This window comes from Calonectris borealis, chromosome 1 (assembly GCF_964195595.1).
Source record: "Calonectris borealis chromosome 1, bCalBor7.hap1.2, whole genome shotgun sequence".
In the NCBI taxonomy this organism is placed as follows: domain Eukaryota; kingdom Metazoa; phylum Chordata; class Aves; order Procellariiformes; family Procellariidae; genus Calonectris; species Calonectris borealis.
This window is the reverse complement of record NC_134312.1, coordinates 72,093,399-72,120,472: the sequence shown is the minus strand read 5'-3', so window position 1 is coordinate 72,120,472 and position 27,074 is coordinate 72,093,399. Positions and strand designations below refer to the sequence as shown.

At 37.4% G+C, this 27,074-nt stretch overlaps 1 protein-coding gene across 1 annotated transcript in view; it reads right to left on the bottom strand.

Moving 5' to 3' along the window:
- Positions 1 to 27,074, bottom strand: part of PIK3C2G (phosphatidylinositol-4-phosphate 3-kinase catalytic subunit type 2 gamma) — a 209,323-nt gene that overhangs the window by 166,104 nt on the left and 16,145 nt on the right. The window contains exons 5-8 of the mRNA XM_075160158.1: positions 22,451 to 22,553; positions 14,540 to 14,610; positions 8,408 to 8,471; positions 2,588 to 2,710 (exon numbers count right to left, since the gene is read on the bottom strand). Of these exons, the coding sequence (XP_075016259.1) occupies positions 2,588 to 2,710; positions 8,408 to 8,471; positions 14,540 to 14,610; positions 22,451 to 22,553 (361 nt within the window). The remainder of the gene's footprint in view (positions 1 to 2,587; positions 2,711 to 8,407; positions 8,472 to 14,539; positions 14,611 to 22,450; positions 22,554 to 27,074) is intronic.

Below are 27,074 nucleotides of genomic sequence, written 5' to 3'. Positions count from 1 at the left end.
GAGAAGCAGAAGCAAACGAGAACATCAACAGAAATCTTAGACTTGAAAAAGATGACCAGAACTTTTTGGGTTTTACCCCATTATCTTATTCTTCATGGCATGACGTGTGGGGTTTTCTGATTGCTCAGGACAGGCCACATTAACAGGAACTGATTTGGCTCATTGACCACTATATTTATCTCTCTGCTGGAATTCAGAGAGGATGGGGCTGAAAATGGACTCAGGGATACTCAGTAAATATAAGCCAGTCATAGGAGGCAGTTTACATGTTGGGTTCACAGAGCTGACCTGAACACTCAAAGAGAAAATACTCTAAATTTCTCTTAACTCCAAAAGAAATCTTCTAACAAATTAATCCCAATATATTTCTTCTGCTCTAATTCCTTCCTAAATAAGAACATGTTCTGTTACTGTCCTCTATATCTTTTTACTGGACCAAGCTCTTTATCTAATTTTTAAGAAAGATTCTGGGTTGATAAAATACTTTTCTCAAGGGGAAGATGCTGATCTGCCTGACGCCTCTCAGGACAGCCTGGGGTTTAAAAGCAGATCATGTGAATCCCTTCTTACTTCTTTCATCTCTTTCTCTACTGTATTTGCCCTCTAGAATACAGGAAGAACTTTTCTTAAATGGAGATATTCTTATTTCCATGGAAATCAACAACATGCCAGATAAAATGTGTACTGTCACAGACCCATTAATGCTGGAATTTACCCAGAATAGTGACTTCTAATAATTGATGCTGAAGTGGACATGAAAAGATTTAGGATGCTATAGAAACAAGACTTACAGTGAGTCATGACCTAGAAGGGAAGCAAGAGAAGGCGCTTAAATGAATCAGCTGGTCAGCTCTGAGCAACCACAAAAAACCACTAGAGCTATGTTGTTTCTTGCAGCTTGGTCCTTAACAATACTTGCCAAGCTTCAGAGAGACTGACACATATACATATATATGTATACATAACTAATGTTATATATACCACAGCTGGTTCTGTCCAGGGCCATGCAGCAATGTCTGCTCTGTGATCTCTAGTGTTCTCTGTTCCGAAACATGGTGCAGGGATTTAATTACAACCCAGACCTGCAGAGAGCTACAGGTTCTAGATGTTCTAGAGTTTGTTTACTTGGGTCCTGTACTTTACTTAAGTTGAAAGCTATTCCCTCCCCACCCCCCCGTCGAAGACGAATAAACAGAGGCTAAGAATGCAGAGATTTAAGAAAAGATGTTTTCTGAGCATTACTAGAGCCTCTTCAACTAACATACTTTCTGCTCTTTGGTGAGTCTTTTCACCTCTCAGGAAGAAGTTTGCCCTTGTGAGATGATGAGTATTTGAGAGTTTGAACCTCTCAAGAGTAAGTGTAGATGGATGACAGTATGTAATTAATTTGCTATATATCACTCCTATGACACAAGAAATGTTATAAAAAAATTACGCTAGCTTTCCCCAGTCTTATGTTTGGGACCTCAAACTGTGTATCAGGCATAATTAAATAAATTCCACTTATGTAGCTAGACATGTTTCTAATTAACACTCACTAGTTAACTCAGTTAACACCAGTTACCTCATTGTTTACTTTCCTGTCCTAGGTGTTCTTACACATATCACAAGCCATCAGCTAAAAAACCAAACCAAACCAAACCAAACCAAAAAACAATAAAGAGAAAGAATAAGTTTTGTAAGCAGGTAACGGTCTGAGAACACAAGCATCTTGCCCAGTTTGGCATGTTTTCCTAAACAATGTTTGCTGTGAGAAAGAATGACAGGACTGAGAGACCATACAAAGAAAGAAAAAAAATTCCTTAGTAACTTATTAAACTTTTAAAAAAAGTGAGAAGAGGGAATTTCATTAGGGTGGGAAAGACTTAAGGTTACACCAGACTAAATCCAACTGATTAATAGCTTGATTTTCAAATTTGCTGAGCACCTCTATTTCCAAGATGCTGACTTCAAAAGAATTTTTGGGTGCTCAGAATTTCTGTAAATCAGGTCATAATGACTTGGTCCGAGGTCATACCAAAGCGGTTGATAACAAACTGAGAACAGATACTGCTCTCCAAAGTCACAGTTCACAATTATATAGTAACCTGTGGAAAACCAACCTCAATGTTTTAAGAGTGAGTATTCCAGCTAAAATCAGGACTATATGATGCTAGTCCTTCTTTGCATAAATAGCAGAGGCATTTCTATCTGAAAAACTCATAATTTAAGGGACATTTACAGAAGGAATGGTTTTTTTTATTGTTAACAACCTATGCTAAATATATAAAAATCAAATACTTTGAAATGCATAATTTGGTAAACAGGTAATGTGGCAAAGCAGAGATTTGTATGTTTGGTGGGAATAAGAAAGAACAACCAGAGGGGCATATCAGTTACAGTTAAACACAGGACACATCCTCTGTTGCTCCTTTGTCACACATTGTCAGCAATCTTTTCTTTTTTTATAGTGCTTCTACCTAATGCTTGTTAGAAGGAGACTATGTAGTAAGACAGTAGAATGGCCTTGATCAGTCAGAAAATTAGTGACACTCATTCAAGCTCCAGTTTTAAAGGGAAAAATAGGACATCAACTTGCATCTTTTACCTGTGTTTTCACCAATGGCACTGCACGGAGTTTCTCGACTGCATCAGTAATGTCTCTGGTTTCCACAAAAAAAAGGACACTGCAGATTGCTTTAGCTACTTCAATCACATTATCAACTTTATGCTGTTGATAGCAAAGAAAGGAGAAAAAAAAAAAAAGCAAACGGTAGACACATACCATTTATCAGAAACACCTTACCACAAACTTCATGCCAGTGAGTTTCTAGAAAATCATATCTGCTCATGCAAAATTCAAACACAACATGCATTAGTCTGGCTACTTTGAAATCGCTAGTGACCAATAGTTTCCTAAGGATAGCATAATTTTTGCTGAAGTCCAATTATCTTCCACAAAATATGCCTTGTTGAAAACTGACTAAGACTGATTTTGAGGCAAAACATTGGTTTGTCTGAACTTCATGAGCGCAGAAGCACTGTAAAGAAACTTCTGAGGAAACCTGAACCCAAACGATTCACAAACTTTCTGAGGTTTTTATACTACTGTGAATTTATCCCCACTATTGTCTCCTCCAGCTCTGTGAGAGCTGGCAGACAGCCATGTTCCTCTTAAAAATAGTGACTGTGTGGGAGGCTACATAATCTGACGCTTAGGGACTCAGTACTTCTGCAACCAGCTTTTCTGTAAAATATATATACATAGTTGAAACTATAAAATCTTATTGATAATAAATTTAGATCTTTAAATACTACCACATGAAAAAAATCTCTAGATGAATAATCTCAGAAATACTTTGGGGAATTCAAGAAGAAAAATTTGGATCCCAAAGGAAGGAAAATGCAATCTTCAAATATCAAGTACTCTATGTTCAGAAAAATAAATAAATAAATATTCATGGGTTTTCTGCATATTATATCACTTTCTGCAAGTTATATCACTTCATTAAATACATAAAATACATTCCCTGACAAGCAGAAGCTCTCCTATAAATATTCTCCATGTTTCTGTACTGATAAACGTTCCTTTTAGTGCACTACAGCATGTCTATGTACTGATAAAACCATTTCTCTAACTCATCCATTTCATGCCTGAAAAAGAAAAATTGTACTACAAGATGAACTTTCTATTTTTAAGCTTAAGGTCTATATCCAGACTGTACCGAGAAGGTTACCATCTGTCATTAATACAAATAAATATAAAAATATATTGAGATTACTAATTCCACATTACCTGCCTTGAGCAGAACTAAAGCAGGAATGAATTACATAAAATATCCTCAAATATTTGGTGGTCAGAATTCTTTTAAGTATAAGTTGTTGGGTATTTTTTAGTAATTAAAGACAGCAACACCTTTTCATACTAGAGGTTCTGGACAGAAAAAGGCTATGCGTGACTGCGATCTCCTGAGAACTTTAGACCTTCCTTTGGTCTGAGGTTGATTCACCCTCCTGCCAATTTACAAGGATTGAATTTCCTTTCTTTCATATTTCTTTCCTAGAAACCTGTAAAAATGGCATGGCTTTGTTATCATGTATAACATCGACAAAACCAAAGCGTTATACATACCGGTTTACTGCACAGTTGTTGAAGAAATACATATATATACATGCACATATACATACATATATATTTTTTAATTACTATGTATCATTTGTAATTAAAAATTAAATATAATTCTAATCTAGCATTTAATTTAAACACATTTTAATTTAACATTTTTCTTCTTCACAAGTGGATATGGGTTATTAGAACAAGGGATTTTATGTCTATAAAGACACCTTCATGCAGGGCAATTTCTGAGCAGTGCATGAGCAATAGACATACAGAAGAGTAATCCTTGAGTAGAGATACAGCAATACTGCTGGGCAGGAAAAAAAAAAAAAAACAAACCAACAGTTTATATATTTTTGTACCTACATATATATGCTGTTCCACAAAGAGAGCTGGGTATCTTGAGGAATGTATCCATTTCTATATAATATACTATTCCATTTAGAGATAAATTAACAAAGTACTTAATATTTTATAGAAGCTACTATACCATAGACTTTGTTTATATGGCAGCTACTTCTAAGGAGCGTATTGCAGATCAAGGAGAGTAAGCATATTAAAAAAATTGTGTAATATCGTATGCTATGAATAATAACTACTTTCATACTTTCACACTATTTCTCTTTTTGGATATTATCATGTAAAGACTTTTCCTTTTCCATATGTAGACATATGAAATTGATTTTTGTCCCAAAGAAGGGAAGAGATTAATTTCTTAAAGAAGTTTTAAATTTTCTGAAAGTCCAAAAGAATTATAGTCAACAACTTGTATATGTTTTCTTCCCTCTACATATTTAAATGCCAGCAGAACCTTTGAAGGATATTTTGGTGTTTAAATTATTTATATGATAAAAAACTGCTACTTCATTCTAGAACTTCTACACTCTGTATTAAAAATTTACAAAGTTTTGTCTCTACATTAATAGTACATTCTGAATAGATTTAAAAATGAAGTGCGTGTCAAGTGATTATCATGACAATCAAAATGGCTAGTTGTCTGATTGCACACACTTTCTGGGAACACTCTACGTTTCAACCCCAACAGCACCAATCCCACCGCCTCCTTGTGCCAAATATCCTAAACTTTTTTCTTTTTTTCATTTTCATTTTATAGAGGCATTATCCATCATAAAATGAATTTTCCATTTATTGATCATTACTAATAATAATGATAGTGGACTTGTCACATAAGTCAGAAGTATTGGTATCTCCAAGACTTTTTAACAGACATCCTTGAACAAGTAAATTTGGAAGTAGGTAGATAAATGTGCAAAAAAATTATTGAATTCTTTTTAACTGAGAGAATCTCAAGATTTGTCTGATTAAAACTGAATGCTTAAGGAAGTTCCAGCTGAGTATGGAACTTAAGCAGGTATGTGTGTGCTTAATTTAGTACACGTGAGTAGCTCCCAGTTGCTTAAAGTTCAGTGTGTGCTGAGGGTGGATTGTGGTGAATCAGAAAAAGGGTAACAACCCTCCCAGTGATGCGAGTGTTGGTTTTGAAAATCAACATAATTATTCCCATGTAACCTTGGGGGATAGGGGGCAGTTATAAAAATCCCAGTTTGAAACCTTCTGAAAGAAATCTAATCAGATGTTAGAGAAAATAAGTAAACAAGTATTCAAAGAACAAATAAAGGGTTCTCACTTTTTGCTTTCATTACTATATATTTATGACTATAACTTTTTACATTACAGGTCCATAATTTTTGAAGCCACTTATTAAAGCAAAGCAGTAACACTAGCTTTAATTATTATGGGTTTGAATAAGCTCCATACACATGCCTCTGAATGAAAACATCTGCATGATGATCTGACCTATGTCATTAACTTGCAATCCTACTCTTTTAAGCAATTCATATGAACTTTATTGAGTGTCCCTGGTTAGACAAGACCTTGTTAAAAAAAATAAACTACAGAGAAATTTAGCTCTAGAGTAACACATGCATATTTGTTGCATTGCATTAATATTTGAAAAATGTCCTGTCTTCCCTTTATAAAAAGTTAATGATCTCAAGTAATTGCTTACTCAAGGTAAAAATCTTTACCAAAAACAAATTTAAGAGTGCTTCATTAAGGTCTGAGGAATATCTACAGAGCATCAGTTGCAGAGGGTGGATTGTAATGCTTTGTTCATGTTGAGTTTATATCTTTCTTTGAATGTGGAATCTTCTTACTTTAGGCCCTAAAATTTCAAGTGAATGTGAGTAAATACACTGATGGGTCTACTTCAAGTAAAGAAATATATATGCACATTTGGGTTTGGGGACCTCAATTTTCCAAATGGTTATGACTGCATCACATTTTATATACTAAATAGTCCCCTTTGAGAAGTTGCTTACAAAGGAAAGTTCAGTGAATACCTACACAGTATTAAAACCAGAGCTTTACTTTATAGCTAGGCACAGTTCAACAGCTTTTAAATTTGTATGCACTTTGCAAAAGAAAAATGTCAAAGATTTACACAAAAATGTAGAATATTTTCATCTACATATATTTATTTACATATGTATTGATATATATTTATATATTCATGTACATGTATATGTGCATTTCTATATATGTGTTATATACACAATTGTATGTACATGTATTTTTTCTGACTATTCAAAATAGAAATACCCATGGATCAAGAATATCCAGAAAGATTAAAATCTGGACTTGAATACAGGTGACAGATTTCTGAAACAAAATAAGAATTTTATGTTTTAACATATATTTCAAAGAAATCCTTACTTCAACGTAATGACTTATAACTCTGGAAGGGATCATAGAATCATAGAATCATTAAGGTGGGAAAAGACCTCTAAGATCATCGAGTCCAACCGTCAACCCAACACCACCATGCCCACTACACCATGTCCCTAAGGGCCTCATCTACACGTCTTTTAAATACTTCCAGGGATGGTGACTCAACCACTTCCCTGGGCAGCCTGTTCCAAGGCCTGATCACTCTTTCAGTAAAGAAATTTCTCCTGATGTCCAATCTAAACCTCCCTTGGTGCAACTTGAAGCCATTTCCTCTCGTCCTATCGCTAGTTACTTGGCAGAAGAGACCAACACCCACCTCGCTACAACCTCCTTTCAGGTAGTTGTAGAGCACGATGAGGTCTCCCCTCAGCCTCCTCTTCTCCAGACTAAACAACCCCAGTTCCCTCAGCCGCTCCTCATAAGACTTGTCCAGGCCCTTCACCAGCTTCGTTGCCCTTCTCTGGACATGCTTCAACACCTCAATGTCCTTCTTGTAGTGAGGGGCCCAAAACTGAACACAGTATTCGAGGTGCGGCCTCACCAGTGCCAAGTACAGGGGCTACTCCTGCTGGCCTCACTATTTCTGATACAGGCCAGGATGCTATTGGCCTTCTTGGCCACCTAGGCACACTGCCGGCTCATGTTCAGCCGGCTGTCAATCAACACCCCCAAGTCCTTTTCCTCTGGGCAGCTTTCCAGCCACTCTTCCCCAAGCCTGTAGTGTTGCCTGGGGTTGTTGTGATCCAAGTGCAGGACCCGGCACTTGGCCTTGTTGAACCTCATACAGTTGGCCTCAGCCCATCGATCCAATCTGTGGATGCACTGAAAGAAATCAAATGCATATTTGAGTGATAGGTTGGAAGAAACCAAATGGCTATTTGATCTGAGTTTCAGGTTGTCATGCTAACTGACTTTCTACGATTTGGAACTGAAAGAAAATGCGCTGGAATATCTCCAGGTTACATCAGTATTCTTAGCTTTTACTAATGTCCTTCATTTTCTTCCAAGCTATCACTCAAATATGCATTTGTCATTTAGATATTTCTCCTTAAAACATGAGTTAGCAGGGAAGATTTCCTAAGAGATTTTTCCTTCAAGCACGTAACATTCAATTGGCAGCCCTCAATACTTTAAAATAAAGCTCTTATGAGTTTTGCTGCTTAAACCTAATCCTGCAAACTATTGCATGCTTGAATATATGTCCTAAATATGTAAACATTTGGCTTGTGGGTTTGCAAAATCAGGGACAAATTTTGCAGATACATATAGTATATTATACTTCTACTAATTCCAAATATTATACTGCCAACCCAAACGATCCTGTTTTTATTTACAGGTTCCTTGACACTTAGAAACAGTCACCTTCGATATTTTAAATTTGTAGCACTTTCCTCCTAATCTCAAGCCAAGTTTTATTAAGATAATTTATATCCTTTCAAAGTCAGGTTAAACAGTCTTAATTAAAAGTCTTCCTTAATTGCATTTGAGACAAATTAATAATTGGATTCCTTTCATGTAGAAGTTAATGCTTTTCTGGTTTAACAAACTGAGAACAAATACCTCATTTTGCAATAGATATTCCACTTGACCTCTATATTTCATAATAAGTGAAACAAGGTTTCGTCTGGAAATCGGAAAAAAGAAAACAACATCAAGTTAATAACAATTGGATAAAGAGAACAGGTTTGCTTCCCCCCTCTCCCCCCCCCCCCCCCCAGGGAACAGTTTAATTGACAGTGATTTTATGTTGGTATGAAATAAGGACAAGTGCTTATGTAGACATCATGTAATTGAGCCTGGATCTCCATGGTTTTTTGGTAGTCATTTGCCACAAAGCATAGATGTAAAAATCTTCTACTTATATGTGGAGGATACATGTTTCCCAAGTGAAAGAATTCCAGTAAGTGATTTGCTATTTCAGTATCTATTGAACTCCAAATGCCATTTATTTTACTCTTTAAGGTTAAGCAAGTGCTTAAATATTACCTTGAAGAAGGATGGACTTAACTACATGCTACAATGCCTTCTTTCTCAAATACTTCACAGGCTAAAGCTGCAGAAAATCAGGCAAAATATCTGGAAAAGCTCTACGTTTCAAAAGTCCATACTAAGTCACAAGTATAAAACTGTATATTATAAAAAGGGACACCATTGCTACATGATTCATTAAACTTTATTTGCTTACAGTTCTGAAGTTTATATGCTCAAACTGTTTCAGCAACTACCTTTTCCATAGTATTACAGAAGCTGTGAATTTGTTTTACTTCTGTAGATAGACATATAACACTGTAGTCCCATGCCTTTGTCATGCTACAGATAAAGCTTGTACAGGCAGATTGCTGTGCCCTAGCAAAGCTTCACTAAATTACTTAGGATTATGAACAAGAGTATATACCTCTCTACATTGAACTCCAGGACTGACACTTCAGCTGTAAATCTCGCCATTTTAGAATCACAGGCTCCAAGTGCCATCCCCAACAGATAACCAGAATCAGGGTTTTGCTTTTAAGAAGCATTTGTGTAATTTTCTGTGTTTCAAGCACAGTGAAATTCTAGCTGTCATTTATTTGTCAGCTGGAACAAAACAAAAAAGTTGTCTATGAGACTATGGCTAAGGTTGTTACACACAGGAATACCTTCCTTTTCCTTTGACAGCCTCCTCTGTAGGACCAAATCTTCAGGAAAGGGTACAGAAACTTAATTCCCACTTCCACATCCTGCCCATCCTACTGGTTGGTAAAATGGACACATTATTGCCTTGATGGTCCTCCGTGGTAGTTAGGGTTTGCATGTGCTTTTATGAAAAGGTGGAAATTTCAATTTATATTCTTTCTTCGGTGTTTATTTGTTTCACTCTATCACTTTATCCTTGACTTTTTTTCCCTCTTATATTTTTATATATGTTATATATAATATAATATTATATTATATTTCCTCTTATATATGACCCTTTATATTAGGGTTCTCTCTCTTCAGAAGGCTTAGAAGGAATTTCCCCCCCCGCCCCCCACCATTGCAGTCTGGAAGCTGAAAGCCACAAAAGTATTCTGATTGCTTCAGAGCAAGTGGACAGTTTACAGGGAAATTGTTTGTGTCCTCATGTATCTTAGTTGGGCTAACTGAGCAATCAGAGATTAGAGTTACAACTACGGTCCAAAGTACAGGTTTCATAGTATGTGGTTAGACTTTCATTATATATATTGTATGGCAAGAGAAGGAAAGAGAGTCATTGCACTGAAATCATCATATACAGAATAGAGAAATGTTAGGTGGCCTTCCCTGTGCTAATACAAGAGTGCATTTCCCCATAGACGCCTACTATTCACCTCCTCCTACAGATGGTTTTGCCTTTAGAGCTTTTTATTTCCAATCTGCACTAGACTTATCTAGCCAGGCAGTTCGTGTGTTGAGTAGCTGTCTGGCAATTCCTCCTGTAATCCTGTTAAATCATAGCTAATAAGTTGTCGCTCTGCTTTGACCAAGTCTCCAGACATAACATCTTTTTCATAGCATTAGCCAGCTCAAAAGTAGTTCTGGACATATGAGCTTGCCTTGTTGCCTTGATGCATACAGGTAAGCATGTTTATTAGCATGCTTGGCCTAAATTCAGGTTTCAGAATAATTTCATAAGTTGTAATACATGTTCAAAAACTCAGCATATTTTCCTTCAGTTTATTCTGCCCTAGAGAATTTTCTGTATAAAGTAGCCATAATTTTACATAATTAATAGGAAACGAATCCAGCAACTTGTAACAGTGATCAAAATATCTCTACTGATGCTATGCTGAATCTTTGGCTGCTAGATAACTAATAATACCCATATGTTATCACACAGACATACTTTATACTTGTACATCTTTGATAGCTGTGTATAAATATGGTAATGCTAACCAACCCATGAACATTCAGTGTTTCTTTGACATTGAGGAAATTTTTGGAGCTTTTAGCAAGGCAATATGGTACAATAGTTTTGAAAATAAAAGGAAAAAGAAAAGTACAAACAACTTGAGAGAGTCAGTCTTAGATCCCAGCTGGTATACATGGGAGGAAGATGACAAGTATATAGCATATACTTACAGCATTCATTTTTCAGTTTCCTGGCAGCAGCATCTACTGTAGAGTAATGCTAGGTTTCCTTTCTAAAATGCTGTTTATCACCATGCTACCTAACTAAGCCGTGCCTAATTGCATGGATCAGACTAGCCATTGTGTTATAGTTACTGGCACCTCAGTGTCAGAGATTATGGGCCAAGGGACCGCAGTTCTTCTGACGCATTCATTGATTTACATTGTGTTTGGTTTTCAAGCTATGAAAATCAGTGTGTGAAGCAATGTAGGGGCTGCTGGTTTTATTTCACATTTGCCTGTGAGACCAAATCTGATTATTACAGAGGTAAGGTTCCAGTTCATTCTTTTTCGTTCATCTCAAGGCAGTTCAAATAGTTCTTTTTCCTTCTCTGCTGGATCTAAGCAGACTGAGAATCTCAATCAACACGTTCTCTAAAACACAAATGTTTGTGTGCTACAATCAGAAATATAACTACAGTACATGCAGACAACCCTGAGCATTATTTTATTTAGCTAATCTAAATACTCACAGCTGTGAAAACACAGCAATATGGCAAAGTAATCTGCTGGCCTTCCTAGGTGCCAGGCAGATTTGCACAGCCTTTGTTGAGCCCATTCTACTGCATTTCCATTCCACCGCATCCATCTACTTCATCTCTATTACAGCCCTAGCTAGGTATAGAATTGAGGAATTAGAACATGTCACAAACATACATCCCAGTGCAGAATAAGCACAAAGATGTTGTTGCATGTTATGTTAGAAACAGCTGTTATGACTAGGTATAGTATTATTGACTGGTCTACTCACAAAAAAAATAGTAGGGTGGTGTTGCTTACAAGAATAAGGGCTTTTCTTCACTGTATGGCTCACCTTATAATTTTGGTGGTGCTTCAAATCTAAGTGCCTTCTCAACATAATTGTGCCAGTGCTTTCAGCTCAAACTAGTTGCCTCTAATGCGGAAAAAGAATATGTGAACACTGCTGAAGAAGTTTGATCCAGGGAGTGATTTTTTGATCCCTAAAAAGTACGTGAAAGCTTGTGTTCACAATACTTGGAGTAGCCAGTTAGATAGAACCAGCTGTGCACCTTGCGTAGCACCAAGTGGGAGCCTGCTCCAGCCGCCCTATGACTCTATGGTGCTACGAAGTCACATAGGTTTTTTATTCATTAAAAAGCGGAGGTTCAGTTCAAAATGCCCAACATAACATGAGGCAATCTGCCATGGCGGTATTTCCATACCATGAATACATACATGGAAGGTATGTAATGCGCATCCTGGAGCAAGCCTTAAGTACAACACTGGAAGACTGCATATGTGCAAGGAGTCTAGTGTGGTCCTGTCTCATGGACATGGCCTCCAGGAAGTAGTCCCTGGAATGAACCAGGAAGTGGATGAGGAGCAGGTTAGAGAATACTTAAACTGGACATACATAAATCCATGGGCCCTTATGGGATGCACCCACAAATGCTGAGGGAGCTGGCTAATGTCATTGTGAGGCCACCCTTGATAATCTTTGAACAAACATAATTGGAAAAAGTGCCTGAAGACTGGAGGAAAGCAAATGTCACTCCCATCTTCAACAAGGAGGACCAAGAGAACTACAGGCTGATCAGCCTCACCTTGAACCCTATGAGGGTGATGGAACAACTAATCCTGAGAACCATTTCCAGGCACATGAACTACAAGAAGGTGATGGAGAGTAGTCAGAATGGATTCCCCAAGGGAGAGTTGTGCTTGACCAACGTGATAACCTTCCGTGATGAAATCATAGGATTTTGACACTGTCACCCATAACCACCCTTACAGAGAAGCTAATAAACTATGGGCTGAATAGGCAGACAGTGAGATGGACTGAAAACTGGCTGAATGATCCTTTCTTGCAGACATTCTCTGTGCTTCTCAATTTCATAGACTTGTCATCTATAAAATACCCATCTTCTATTATCTTTTCATCAGGATAAAGAATATTGTTACTTATATGTTTCTCATATGGAAGGCATTTCATTCTTCTGAGCATCCTTGCTGCCCTTCTCTTCACTTTTTCAAGTTCTATTACATCATACTTGAAATGGGAGAAGCAGAACTACTGTCTGTATTCAAGATTAATGAACACCCTACACTGATACTGTGGCATAATATTGTTTTTCGGTTTTTCATTTCTTTCATAATAATTCCCAACATTTGTTTTATCTTTTTTGCAGCTGCTGTGCACTAAGCTGACATTCAGAACTATTTATTATAACCCCAAGAACTCAATCCTAGTGGTAAAAGTCAACTCAGAGTCTATGATTTCATATGTGAATTTAAGACCGCTTCCTCCCATCTACATTTATCTTCTCAAAATTTCATCTGCCACTTTACCACACACTCAACTCAGCATTGTAAAATCCTTCTACAAATCAGCACAGGCAGCTCCTGTGCACATTATGGACAGCAAACTTTTGTCACTTAGCTATTACCCCTTTTTTTCTCAGATAAGTTAGAAATGCAATTGAGAGCACAGGCCTGACCACAGATCTTTCTGGGTCATCACTACTGGAAAATGTTTTCTCCTACCCATCAACAATCCATGGGACAAGCAGGAAATAGTGATCAAACACAGTTCATGCTTTTACTTTTTCAATATTTACTGAACTTGTGGTTGGAGAAAGAAAGTATTTATTGCTTATGCTATCAGTTATTCATTGCCCTACAGTAACAGAGGAAAGTTTGCAGACCATAGTTGATTTGCAGCTCAACATCTTTTATCACACATCCCCTCTGAAGACTCTCTTTGCAATGGAAAAGACCACACGCTTTACATCACCAGAAATAAAATAGTCAATAAGTAGCGTGTGTATAGACTGTGTGCTTGGTTTGATCTCTTTATAGCAAGGACCAGAATGGAAATTTGGGCCATGCTCCTAGGAAACTAGATGGGTCCTCAGTAAGCACCAGGTATTCACCTTGAACAAGTCACTACCTCTCTGTTTTCCTCCATCTGTTAAATGACAGGTGTGGCATTTACCATTCTTGGCAAAGTACTTTATAACATATTGATGAAAAACTTTACAAAAAGTGTTAACAGCTTCTTTATCTAAATGCATGAAACGGAACACAATGAAAGTTGAATGAGGAATCTATCTCATTTAGTGCTTGTCCATGGTAGGTTAGCTTTAGAGTCAGATGCGCTTTGAGTGCCAAGTTAAAAACTTGTCATAGCCAGCCTCCATTAAAAAATAAAATAAAATAAAATAAAACATCACTCAACTGTGAAAACACAGGCATAATGAAGAGCAAAACTATTATTTTTACAGTATTTACTCTTAACAATTCTCTAAGAGCAACGCACATGTGAAAATGATGACTCCTTCAATCCTGGGAATCTTTGGGAAGCATGAAAGCTCTAATGAAACATTCAATGACATGAAAGGGAGAGAATGGGGAAAAATTACACAGATCTATAAATGATTATTGATATTGCTAAGTAATCAATAAGGTCTGAAAAGAAGAGTCTAAAACATTGAACCAATTTTCTTTCTCTCTGGTATCATTCCGATCCCCAATAGGTCTCAGAATTGTCCTTTGAGGCCAGGAGGCTCACTACAATACAGAAATACTGCTAAATACCAGTGTTCTTACCGAGTCAGTCTCCAGGCACAAGTGTATTCTAACAGCTGATTCACACTGAACAGTCTTTGGTCATCCTCATGCTGTGGAAGAGAAGCATATAGTGAGATATAGTATTCTGACAGGAAGAATGTATGTTGGAGAGATTTGCTTGGTATTTTCCAAAGTCAGCATGTTCTTTCAGGAGCTCTCCTTTCAGAAGGTTCAGGATGTTTCGGTCTGAATCTCTCTCACGTTACACTGGGTTGTACTATCTAGAAGGCCAAACCAGATTTTCACAGTAGTTCCTTCTAGATCTACATACAGATTAAGACTATACCCTGCCTCTGCTTTCTTGTTACAGATAGCAGAAGACACCCTTTTGCAATGGCAATATACACTAGTCATGAAGCAGAAATCAGTTTGCATCCACAACCTCTCTGCTGCTTCCTTTTCTGAGAGAACCCAATGAAGAACATCTGTACCATACTTTGCAACCCCTCTGAAGGGATTTCTCTCAGGGGACAGTCACAGAGATGTTCAAGGTACTGAAGCATTTTTTTGTATGAGGAGAGGCTGAGCTGAGACTGTTCAGTCTGGGGAAGGGAAAGCTCAGGGGAAATCTTATCAATGTGTACAAATATCTGATGGGAAATAATGAAGACAAGGGAGTTAGACTCCTTTCAGTAGTGCTCACTGACAGGACAAGAGGCAAAGGGCACAAATTAAAACACATGAAATTCCACCTTAACACACAAAAAAAAAATATTGTGAAGATAGTCAAACACAGGAAGAGGTTGCCCTGAAAGGTTGTGGAGTAGGTCTGAATATCTGCTGAGATATTCAAAACTTGACCAAACATGGTCCTGGGCAACCTGCTCCAGCTGACACTGCTTGAGCAGGGGGATTGGACAAAATGATCCCATGAGGTCCCTTCCAGCCTAAACGATGCTGTGATTTTGCCTTATTTGATACATTCTGCTGACCAAACCTGTTCCCATTCAGATATAGTCCTTTCTCCAGCCCCATGGATTTGTTGCCTTTGATGCCTTAACTTCTCCCACCCCATGGAGGTAGCTCAGCCCATGCTAGACATGTACTGCCAGCTTGTAGGCATCACCATGTCCTGAAAATTCTGCCCTTTTTCTGACTCATGGTTGAGCCCATAACCCTATAACTCATAGGGAAAAGTTACTGAGAGGCTTGTGATAAGCATGACCCCAAATTCACCGGTCAAGAATTACAAAGGGAATTACACTTATGAACAGGTATAACCCTGGGAGGGATGAGGGGATAAGAAAGAAAAGAATTGAATAAGAAAACAGAAGCAGGAGAGCAGCACAGCACATAGGCATCTAGCGATGATGAGCTTCTGTTTCCATAGCGGCTGGGACAGCTGCCAGACATTATTTTTCTTAGTATGTCTAGAAATGCAAATGATGGCTGGGAAGGGCACAGCTTAGGCAACCAGGCAACAAGCTATTTATTTACATATGTACTGATCTAAAATATTTGTTTGCTCAAAGGTGAAGCAGAGGACAGAAATTAGATCTGGCTAAGGATACAGAAGAATCTGAAAGGTGATTCCATTTTAGGCTGGACTAAACTAATGAAACTTTCAAGTTCTTTGCAAAGGGAAGACAAAATCGTTTAACCTTAAGCAAAACATTTCAGTAAGAAAAAAAAAATCTTCTGTTCATCTTTTACTGTTATACTTTCATACAATAAACAAAATTTAAAAAAAATGATAAGAGCATAATCCAGCAGTGATGAAATATGATTCGTGATCCCCCCCCCCCCCCAAGCAGAATTTGAAAGAAAATTTGTATTTTCTAAAGAAAAAAAACCCAGTCTTTTACTTGCTTGGTTAAAAAAGCCTTCTCCTAATATTTTGAATGTTAGTGAATTCAAATATTGAAAGCTTGTTCAGAATAAGGTGATCACACTAGCAACTTTTTCTAGTTAATTGAAGTACAGTAGTGGTCTAAAGCTAACTTTCCTGAGCAACTTGTGTCTCTGCTATGGTTGGATTCAATTTAAATATGTTAATTGACATGTGAATTAATTCACACTAATTCTGCTTTAGATCGCTATATAGAGATTTAGCTATAGCACCATTTAAGGAGCAGGATCTTGCTGAGCTAGATACATTACAGATGTTCTGTAAAGAATTCCCATCTGGAGCGTTACTATCTCTTTTATCACATAGTGGCAATAAGTGAAAGATGAATTAGATGAATGAAATGAAAGGGGGTGCAGGCAAGAAAAACATTCTCATACATTATGCCTTGAATGTGTGTCTTAGACCTAAGCACTAAGCTCCACTTTGTCTGGGCATTTGATCTTATACAAACACCTGTGTTCCTTACCTCAGTGTATTGACATGAGAGTGTTAAATGTTATTATAGAAGAGAAGACAGGGTAAGTATTTGGGGGTTAGGGAATGCCTTTGAGAGTAGATGGTCTTTTCTCAGCTGATTTCAGAATCTGTCTCTGAACCCCACTGAGTTGCTCCTACAAAAATTATTACGAGACATACAAAAATAGTTTATGGATGCCAATTTCTTGAGTGCAGCCCTAATTGTGCTACATATGGCTCTGACCTAATAACTGCTAGTTTTGCTCACAATTCATGTCTTCTGTTCATACCATACTCTGGGGCTTGGACACCTGACCTCTGACAGCTATCATGCTGCTTCAATGCATGCTAGAGGACTGGTATAACATCTCAAGCCTTGAGAATATTTTGTAGTGCTACCATAATCAGAAGCATGCATTCCAGCAAGGAAATAGCAGCAGGCACTCCATGGTTGCTTGCTATAATATCATGATTTGAATTTGCTACTTCTAGATAGAGTAATAGCCAATCACATCCATCTTGACTCTCAGTTTAGTTCATATTCCCTACAGATGAGTAGTGTATATGTTCTGCAAAATAGACCCTGCATTCTTGTAATGTCACTGCATGCTTAGCTGTCACACTGCCACCTCTGGAGACCTTACAAACAGTAGAGCACATCTGAACTGAGCAATCACATGGACAAGGCTTGAGCTAGAAAACAAGACTGATAAATGACAAACTTCCTCCTTGATCTCATACACTGACAGGACTAGAGGACAGAGAGGCATGAACTTGGAAACAATGTGACACAGACTGAAGGAGGGAGTCCTGAAGCTTAGAGAGAAGTTAGATATGTGTGATTGATAAGAACCCAGAAGCTTCAGGGGATCTGATGGACTAGAGCAAAAGGTGTGTGTATGTGAATCATTTAGCACCTGAATACATATGGGTGATTATTGTATAGAAGGGCTGTCAAGTTATGAATATGTTTCTGTGACACTAGTTAAACTACAACCTTAGTGGAGATTTCTGTAAAATAACGTATTCCAAAGTTCAAAATTTGGAAGGATTGTATAGATCACAGGTCAAATTCTCCCCATGAGTGAGTGCAGATTAACTCACAAAAATAAACAGTAGCTGCGTATGTATATAACTGTCTGAGATAGCTGAAGAATCTTAAAAGTCTCAAAGTTTGTGCCTTTTTTTTTAAAAAAAAAGCAAGCACGCTATTTTCACATCTTTTTGTATGAATTCTGAGGGAAGGACATTTATTTTCCATAAACTGCCTCTAAGTCTATGACTTTCAAATACATTTTACGACCAAAGCTGTAAGTTTCGGAGAACAGCAACAACAAAATTGACCGAGGTCAGTGTAGACTACCTCAGATCCTGGAATTCAGTGTGGCTGGAGCAGGTTTCAGTAGACCCAAAGAGATCTGCAGAAGTGGGTCCAGAGAGAAAGGAAACACTGCAGCTTTCAATGCACCGTAGTCTGTGTCTCCTCCGTTAGGTTTCGTCTGGTCCTGCCAGACTGCGAGCAGAACCTCTCCTTTCCGATACAAGTGCTCTGCCACAAGCATGCCCCGGAGCTGGAGGAAAACTCTGGGTCTATGACTTATACCAGCTCAAGAGCTGCTCATGTTCTTTGCTATTATTAGTAACCTAAAGTAACTTCATGGCCTGAAGCTTTCAGAGCTGTGTCAGTTACCGTACAGGGGTGATCAATAATTCACTTGAAGATATCTTAAAATGTCACCCTTCCTGGTTAAATCCTGTTGTAGGTTATTAATTACAGTTCCACAAATTCTTTGAGACAATAAATGTTTTCTAATGGCCTAAACACTGCTAATTGTCTTCCAAGCTTGTTAGTTACCTGCCTGAAAGGCTGTTTTTGTTTGTTTGTAATCATTCTACCTGGTAATTGTAACCATTTCCAAAATGTGAAACATCAAAAGATGCTTGGTCTCTGCTCCTGGCCTCCACAGTGCATTGCAGTATATTAAACCTCATTTAGACCCGTCAAACTGAGTCAACAGAGTTAAAGGAGACGTTCAGGATGTTAATAGAACATGAAGCATTTCGCAGTAGCACAATTCCAAGGGATACTTAAGCACAAGAAAAGGCTCGCTTCTATTTGAGGTACTACACAATCCCTCTAAAAAGTCACAAACATTTAAATAATGGAAAAAAACCCACCTTCTTATCATGATGGACCACTGACTTTTCTCGTCTGTGATTATGCTCAGAATGTTAACACTTAACTCATTATATCTAGTAAAATATTAACACCATTAACACTGGTATATATGAAAATAAAAATGTTTTTGAACTTTCAGGGAATATTGCTTGTTGGCTGCTTTATTCCAAAAATCCCTTTCTGGAAGCAAGCGAGGCTCTTGTTAGAAACCTGTAAGTGTTCTTTGCTGCTTCTCCACTGCAAATATTCATGCTTTACCCACATAATCAGTATGTGGGGACAACACTCAAAAAATGGGTCTCTTGGATAGGCAGAGCACTCCCTGGAAATGGTATCTGGATAAAGGTTTCTGCTTCTACACTGTTCCACTGCACGTTTCTTCCTAAACACCACCCAGCCACTAGCAATTTAACATTTCTGACCCACTACACTTCTGGAGTTCGTGCCTAAGAGTTGCCTCTTAAAGATGACCTAGGTTAAAATACAGAATAGGACAGGTATGTAGTCAAAGCAAATCTAGCAGTCGTTATTCACTATTGTTGTAACCCATGTACACTGGGCCACCATTTCAGAAGAGGACTATTGGATTTTCTCCACATTCATTGTCATTCTCAAGATTTCAATGTGTGGAGAAAAATCTGCAAGGTGTAGAATGCCCAATCCTGTCAACAGAAGCTCTTTGTCTGGCTAGGTGGTATAAAATTGGGCTTCAATATGTTTCCATATCATAAAGATAAAGCTTATCCAGAGAACGTAAGGTTATTTGGAAGCGCAGTAGGAATCTGGCACATTGAAAATTCGGGTCTTAAAAGACTTTTGTTCAAAAGTGTTAAGGCTGATAAATCTCATGTCTCAAAAAAACAAAATCAAATTAAAGGTCACCTACTGGCTGAAAGATCTGTGACTCCATGTAAAGCGCCAGGCCAAATTTCTTGCTTGTAACTGCTCAGTTCAAGACAATTTCCTCTTTCTGAATACTTCATAACAGAATGCCAGCTTCCCACAAAAGGAAAGGAAGCAAGTATTCACCTTAAAAAAAAAATGTTTTTCAGCTGAATTCACAAAAGAATTGTGAATATTTAGTTATTGGCCAAAGTTCATAAATTGTCTGGTTTTTTAAAAAAAAATTAGTTGCACATTACTTATAAGTATTCATTTATATTGGTTATTAAGCATAATAGTAAAAAAAAATAGTAATTTTCATGTACAGACAGATATTTTTAACTATGCACCCCGATTTCAAGTGTCACGTAAGGTAAGCAAGAATCATGAAGGCAGTCTCCAGATGGCATTGGTATAGAGTTTTGCTTCCTTAGCACATAAACAAACTTTTACAAACTACAGAAGAGACTCATGAACACATCATTAGATTCCAAAAGAGATGATTTTGAAGATCTATAGTAATAGCAGATCTATATACAACAAATTGATCATTTGACCTTTATTTTAGTTTTTCTGTTTGAAGACAGAGTAACTTGTAGAGAGTCAATCATTGGCTTGGAATTTTGAAGAAGAGATTGTCAGGAAGCTGTTTGAGGCTCCCTCTTTTCAGTATATGCATGTAAAAAATACCTTCACCATATGCTATATGTAAATAAGTAGCAAAACGCATTCGTATCAAACTTCTTATTTGTGTCACTGATTTCTTAGGCCAGAAAATGTTGGAAACCTGCAACTGCCCAGCAGAAGGGTCGATAATATATTATTCCATTTAAAAGATAGAGATGCTATTTACCTAAAAAAGGTAAATAATTTTTCCACCATTACACATACTTACATGCCTCCATAATTATATCTAATCACCAACACTCCACTCTTCTCAAGCCCTTCTTTGGCAGCACTACATGGAAGAATGAAGTTTTCCATATCCTAACAAAGGTTGTCTTGTCACAGATCTAACACCAGAAATGACTATGATGACCGTCTAATCTCTTTTTAATGCAGACAATGGAAATCACATGGTGATTCCTGCTTCGATCTCAACAACTTGCAGTTAAATGACAACAAGGTACCACAGATTCTTTCCCAAGACAAAACTCATTCCAATGGTCACTGGACATGTTCTTTTTGCTGCTGTGATATGGGAATGGGGTGAGAAAGGACACGATATGAACACTTGCTCACCCCCTTCTGAAGTTATATTCAAACATCAACTTATTTTCTCTAGACTGAGAGTAAGCAGTTGGCAATTCATTGATCTGAATCATTTTTGAAGAAGTCACCTGATGATGAAAGCTTCCATGTTTTCTAATTTACTTTTTTTGGACAATGCTATACCAAGAAGAATCAATGTTTTTTTAAAAATAAATAATTAAATGAATAATATTGGCAGTGAAGAATGCCAATAATTAAGCCAAGATTGTACATATCAGCATTAAATTATTCTGCTTTTATCTATAAACTGGTTAAAATGTTAAAAAAAAAAAAAAAATTTGGCCTCATTGTAGTCCTTTTTTAATGCTCCAGATAACAACAAACTGTATTGAACTTATGTTTTACATGGTGACACCTAACAGAAACGAAAAGAAAGCCCCTACCCTTTTTTGTTAGAAATCTGCCAGCTGACCCATATATTGACAGTCAGGCTGATAGCATACCTATGCAAAGCAGGTAGTTGGTACTATCTGTGAATGGAGTCAACACACTGCCAGTGAACGCTGCCCAGAACAAAGCTTCTGCTGTACTGCAAACTTTGGGTTGGAAGTAATTCAGGGCGGTCCACTGGGAATAAAGCTCACATTTAGTAGCATAGGTCAGTGTCATTAAAGCTCAGTAATCCACTGTAAGGTTGCTTAAGCTCAAATAATCTGAATAGGAATCTCCCTGGATTTAAGATGATGATAAAACAATGTCTTCTGTTAGGACTACATGTCCTTACAGACAACATTTCTGCATGTCTACGAACAAGCACGTACACACACACACACACACACAAGTATGCATCACACATGCACAAACACATCGACTGTGATTGTGGCTTTTATCAGCCTACTCTGTCAATGATAATGACAAGAATCCAGATATAATTCATTTTACACAGTACTTTGAGTGGTTTTTCCCTTGTTATACTTCAAAACATAGAAAGGCCAATCAAAAATAAGAATTCTTTGACCACATGAAATAAATAGCATTAAATTCTGACAAAACTGATTTTTTTCTAAAAAGGTAACCTTTGGTCTTTTTTAGTTGTGTGTTCTCTGCAGTAACTCACTAGATACAAGTACAGGAGCAAAGCAGAGATGTTCCCCAGTACGTTTCAGCTGGAGTTCAGCAATAATATATGCATTCTCAGGAAAACAAATAATCTCTCTTTGGTTATTACTGCAAGTTGCTACATAAAAGGATTGGTGGAATTTTATTCCTTCAGAGATGTTGAAAGAAAGAGGAGGAAAAAAAGACGACATACCGTTCGAGCCAAACTTTGCTTCAAACTACTTGTGTTGTGTAGTCGAAGCTGAATGCAGGTGGTTGCCTTGCGAAGAGTTTCATGGCTGCCCAAAGTCTGATTACTGCAGTTTGGGGAGGAAAAAAAAACCAAACAAACAACAAATGGTTATCTTTGCTTGCCACTTCCTTCTTTTTTTCCTCTCTCCTTCTCCTAAAAGCACTGGTAGATTAAATTCTAAGTGCAAAGAATAATATAAAACCTGTACTTGGCACCTACTTCCATGAAAACTGATGGGGTTTGGTTCAGATATATTTTCTGGTGAAACAATTTAAGAATTATTGCTTAGTTGTATCTTTGACCGTTAAGTTCTGTAACAGAACAACAATGAAACAGACTAAACGAACTGCACATGCTCCCAAACCTTGAGATTATTCATGCATATTCTTCAAACCCAAATTACTGCAATTTATACAAAGTATCTTGGTTATGAATGCCCCACTGCAGAATGACTTGTAGTGTTTGATACCCAACTTGAAAATCAAATATTAACTATAAGTTTGAAAATCGGATACATTAAGACAGGTGGTCCTTGATTCTCAAAGAAATCGAAGTTCTCACCCTGTGCAGCTCACACAGGGATGGTAAAAGAAGCTGTGAGTCAGTTTTCCTCCTTCTCAAATCATATGCCAGCTAAGGTCAGATGCAGAGCTCTACTCACTCAGCTTGAGTGGTTCCTACAAACTACTCTGCTGGTCAAGGATGCTCTAGTACCCCATAACAATGGAACTTCTTATTCTTACTTGCCTCTTCAGAGTAGCTCCTAGTCCACTCATCAGTCTTGGCAACTTCTTCTAAGTTATAATACAGCCTTAGTTTATTACTCTCTTAAAATTAATTGGAACAAAAATAATTTCAGTGTTTCCCTTCCACTTTTTGTTTTAATCAGGTGAAGTAATGCAAAAATTTTTTCAGAATTAAGGCAAACGTCTTTTTACATTTAAAAAAATCCTTTGGGATTAATGGGTAGGAAAAGTGACACTGATTTTTGCAAAGGCAAATTCATCACCAAAACAAGTTAATATGCATCATCAGTTATAGCTCTAGTGCGTGTTTAATTAGATCCATGTTGCTTTTTTCAAGCCTCCAGCCACACAAGTGCCAAAAGGGATATTCCGTATTTATACAGATTTACAGCACCGTAAGTTGTTTCAGAACTCCCCGGGCCATGAAAGAAAGATGATTCTTTTCTGGTTTATGAAGTGCCATGGAAAACTCAGAATTCAAATGTAAACTGTGTTTCTTTCTACCTAAAAGGGCTTTTGATGGAATGTCTGAATAAAACTGGCTGGATTTAGTTCCAACTCATATCTCACGTGGCAGCAGAGGTCCCCAGCACAAATGAATGGTTAAACTTGAATAAATCTGCTGTACATAATTGCCATTCAGCACAATTACAGGGAATTCATATATCTTGTAAATGTTCTGCACCTACACTAGTAGTTAAGTAAAATACATACTCTCCATTAAAGGTCACAAAAGCTGTAAATGTAGATATAGGATTTTTTTTTTTTTTTAAAACAAATACATTAAAGGTCACAGAGGACAAACCCAGTTCCATCTGACATAACAAATACCTAAAGCAAGGTCCTCTGATAGCGCTACCATACATTTGCAAAATTCCTTGATTTATTAAGAGTATAAAGTACATCTGTAAGAGTGAAAGAAGTTAACAACAACACAGTGAAATACCTGTACTGGTGGGAAGCTTACCACTGTTACACCTCAACCCTTCTCAAATCCCTTTACAAGCCAAAGTCCAAGTAACTGATTCCCAATTCCTGGGACTGTACCAATGCATAGATTCTCTTCTGTTGCTCTGCAGCTCATATCTGTGTTGTGCCTACCCATGGTTTTCTTGAAACTTCTTCCTCTCCTCGTTTCACCTAATCACATCTGCCTCATGACCCTAATGATGAACTCTCCCATGATCCTTGCATCCTTTAGAACCTTTTACCCTGCCATTATTCCTGCTCTTTCCATTCTGCCTTGCCTTCAACCTTAGGACAGGCATAGTAACAAAAAAATTACAAAGAAACACATCTGTGAGTCCTGAGTCACTTTTTCCTGATTCCTCCAGTATACAGATTCCTACTGCAATGCCAACATTACACCAAGGCAATGACAAAAATTGGTATAGCTATACCAATACAGAGCAGAGTTCTGCTACTGTAAATTGGTGTAGCTATACCCTCCTCTGTAGTTACAATTTTGTACCACAGATGTATATAAACTATCTTTTGCCAGTATAACTCTGCCATGTCATCATGCTCCCAGGCGAAACAAGCTACACCAACAGAAGTTGAATTTTGTGGTTATAACTACATTTACACTAGTGGTTTGTGTTAGCTCTGCTGTCTCAGACAGATACTATACATCATCAAATCCTTTATTGACATAGCAATGCTGTCTGAAACATTGCAGTCAGAAGGACTGGCCATAGGGTTGACTTCATGAGTAGATTTTATTTGCACAAATACAAAGAGAAAAGTTTTGACGGGTATTGTGACACAAGAGACTAGACAAAATGGATTAATGTCTCAATAAAATAATGTGGATACTTGGTCTAGATGAAAAGTGAACTACAAGAAACAGAGGTGTAGCTTTGCCATAGATTGACACATTACCTTTTAGCCATACCCTAGGCTGTAACACACTATGCAGATCTGCTACTATACCTGTACTATTAAGAAAAAATTAATATAGCCCCCTTCGAAGGACAGCATGATTATTAGTAACTGGTTTACAGTGCTCTGAGCTCTGTAAAGGAAACACAAATAAAAATGCTATAACATTATTAACTCAACAATTTTCCCCCTATTTTTTGCTGGAATTACTATGTGGAGAATACAGCTTTGATGAAAATGCCATGACAAAAGACATAAAATGAAAGGTAGTCTTTGTCTTTAAGAGACACAGTAATGAACTGGTCAAAGTGACGTGACTTGCCTGTGGTCCCACAATGCATCAGAAGCAGAGAAAGGGAAAAATCCCTCAGTCTCCTGAGAATCCCTCACCACTAGATGATTTTGCTTCCCTACAGCAAGGTTCTCTGATGTACTATAAGCTCCAAATCCTAATGCAGTTCAATCAGACTTTTTTTTTTTTTAAAAAAGACTCAGCTGAGCAGCATTTCTGAATAAGAAACTTAATTTGCAGTGACAAGAGAAAATGAAGTTTATTTTTTACAAAGAACATATTAATACAAAAGGTGCTTGCTTCTTATGATCTCAATCTGCATGAATATAACTCTGCCCAGTGTATAATTAATAACTTGAACTTCACTTTGAGTGAAAACCAATTCTTATTTAGATCTCAATTCTCAGCGCATAGAATTAGTAAGGCAAAAAAATTTCATCTATAAGGTCACAGGCAAGCATGTGAGCATAAACGATAAGCATTTAGACTTCATTCCATACCCCTGCTCACTATGTTGGCTAAACTCCAAAACAGTAAGGTAACTGTGCAAATTACACTATGGTAGAGTGTGGCTGGAATTAAAAATAAATATGAAAAGATCCTTTAAAAAATCCAATACCTTCAAAAAAAAAAAAAAGCATAGCATATTTAGAAATAAAGCTTATAAATATACTTGGACTACATTCCTTTGCGGGGTCTGCATTACTGCAACCTCTTGCTAACAGACAGATCAATAAAAAAGATTGAAAACTACTTAAAAAAAAAAAAAGAGATCCCCATATTCTTATATACAGTCATGTGCTTTGTTTTATTAGGTATTTCAGGATGCTCTGAGCTTGTGGCCTGGAGCTCTAAAGGCAAAAAAGTCTAAACGGAGGATTGATTCATTGCTGTCACATCAGAAAAGTTGGTTTTGGCTTGCTGCTGGCATTGAGAGCTAGGAGTTATTTGACACAAGCTGCTTAGCCCCAATTTTATTTATTTTTATATAACATCTTTCATGAAGGGCATAATAAAATCATTTTTAGGGGCACCCATTCTAAATCTAAGGAAAGATAGGAAACTGTGAGAGCAAGATTTAAAGGTAGATGTAGAAGGTTTGGATGATGGGATGATAAAGCAAAGAATTTTTAAAAACAGTAGATGGCCCTCCAAGAAATAAAAGATGATCATGAACAGGACAAATGTAAGGCAGTGGAGAGCACACCCACAGCTGAGGGCATACCCAGAGAAGGAGCGTCTATGGATACATATGAAAATCAGAAACTTCCGTGAATAGTGGTAAAAATTGGTGAGACAGATAGGGTTTCACTCCTCTCTTCTTTCAAGGAATTTCTGTCTTTCAGTGTTCTGCCTCCAGATGCACTTACACTGGTCATCTAAAAAAGGAACTGCAGCAAATCAACTAGGGAACTAACTGACATACACCTTACAATGGCAGAAAGGGCAGGGACAAAGTGGCAATGAATCCTGATAGCTTCTACAGGTGCCGTAAGAAAAACTTGTGGGAAAAGGAAGTGTAGGAAGAAAAAGAAAGCCTGCAGGTTGAGGCAAGTCCAGGATTTCTGATCAGTAAACAAAATGAACTTAGAGACCAGAAACCAAATAAGATTACAAATCAGAATTTCACCGATGGCTCTATTAGTTAAGGAATGACCTGTAGCCT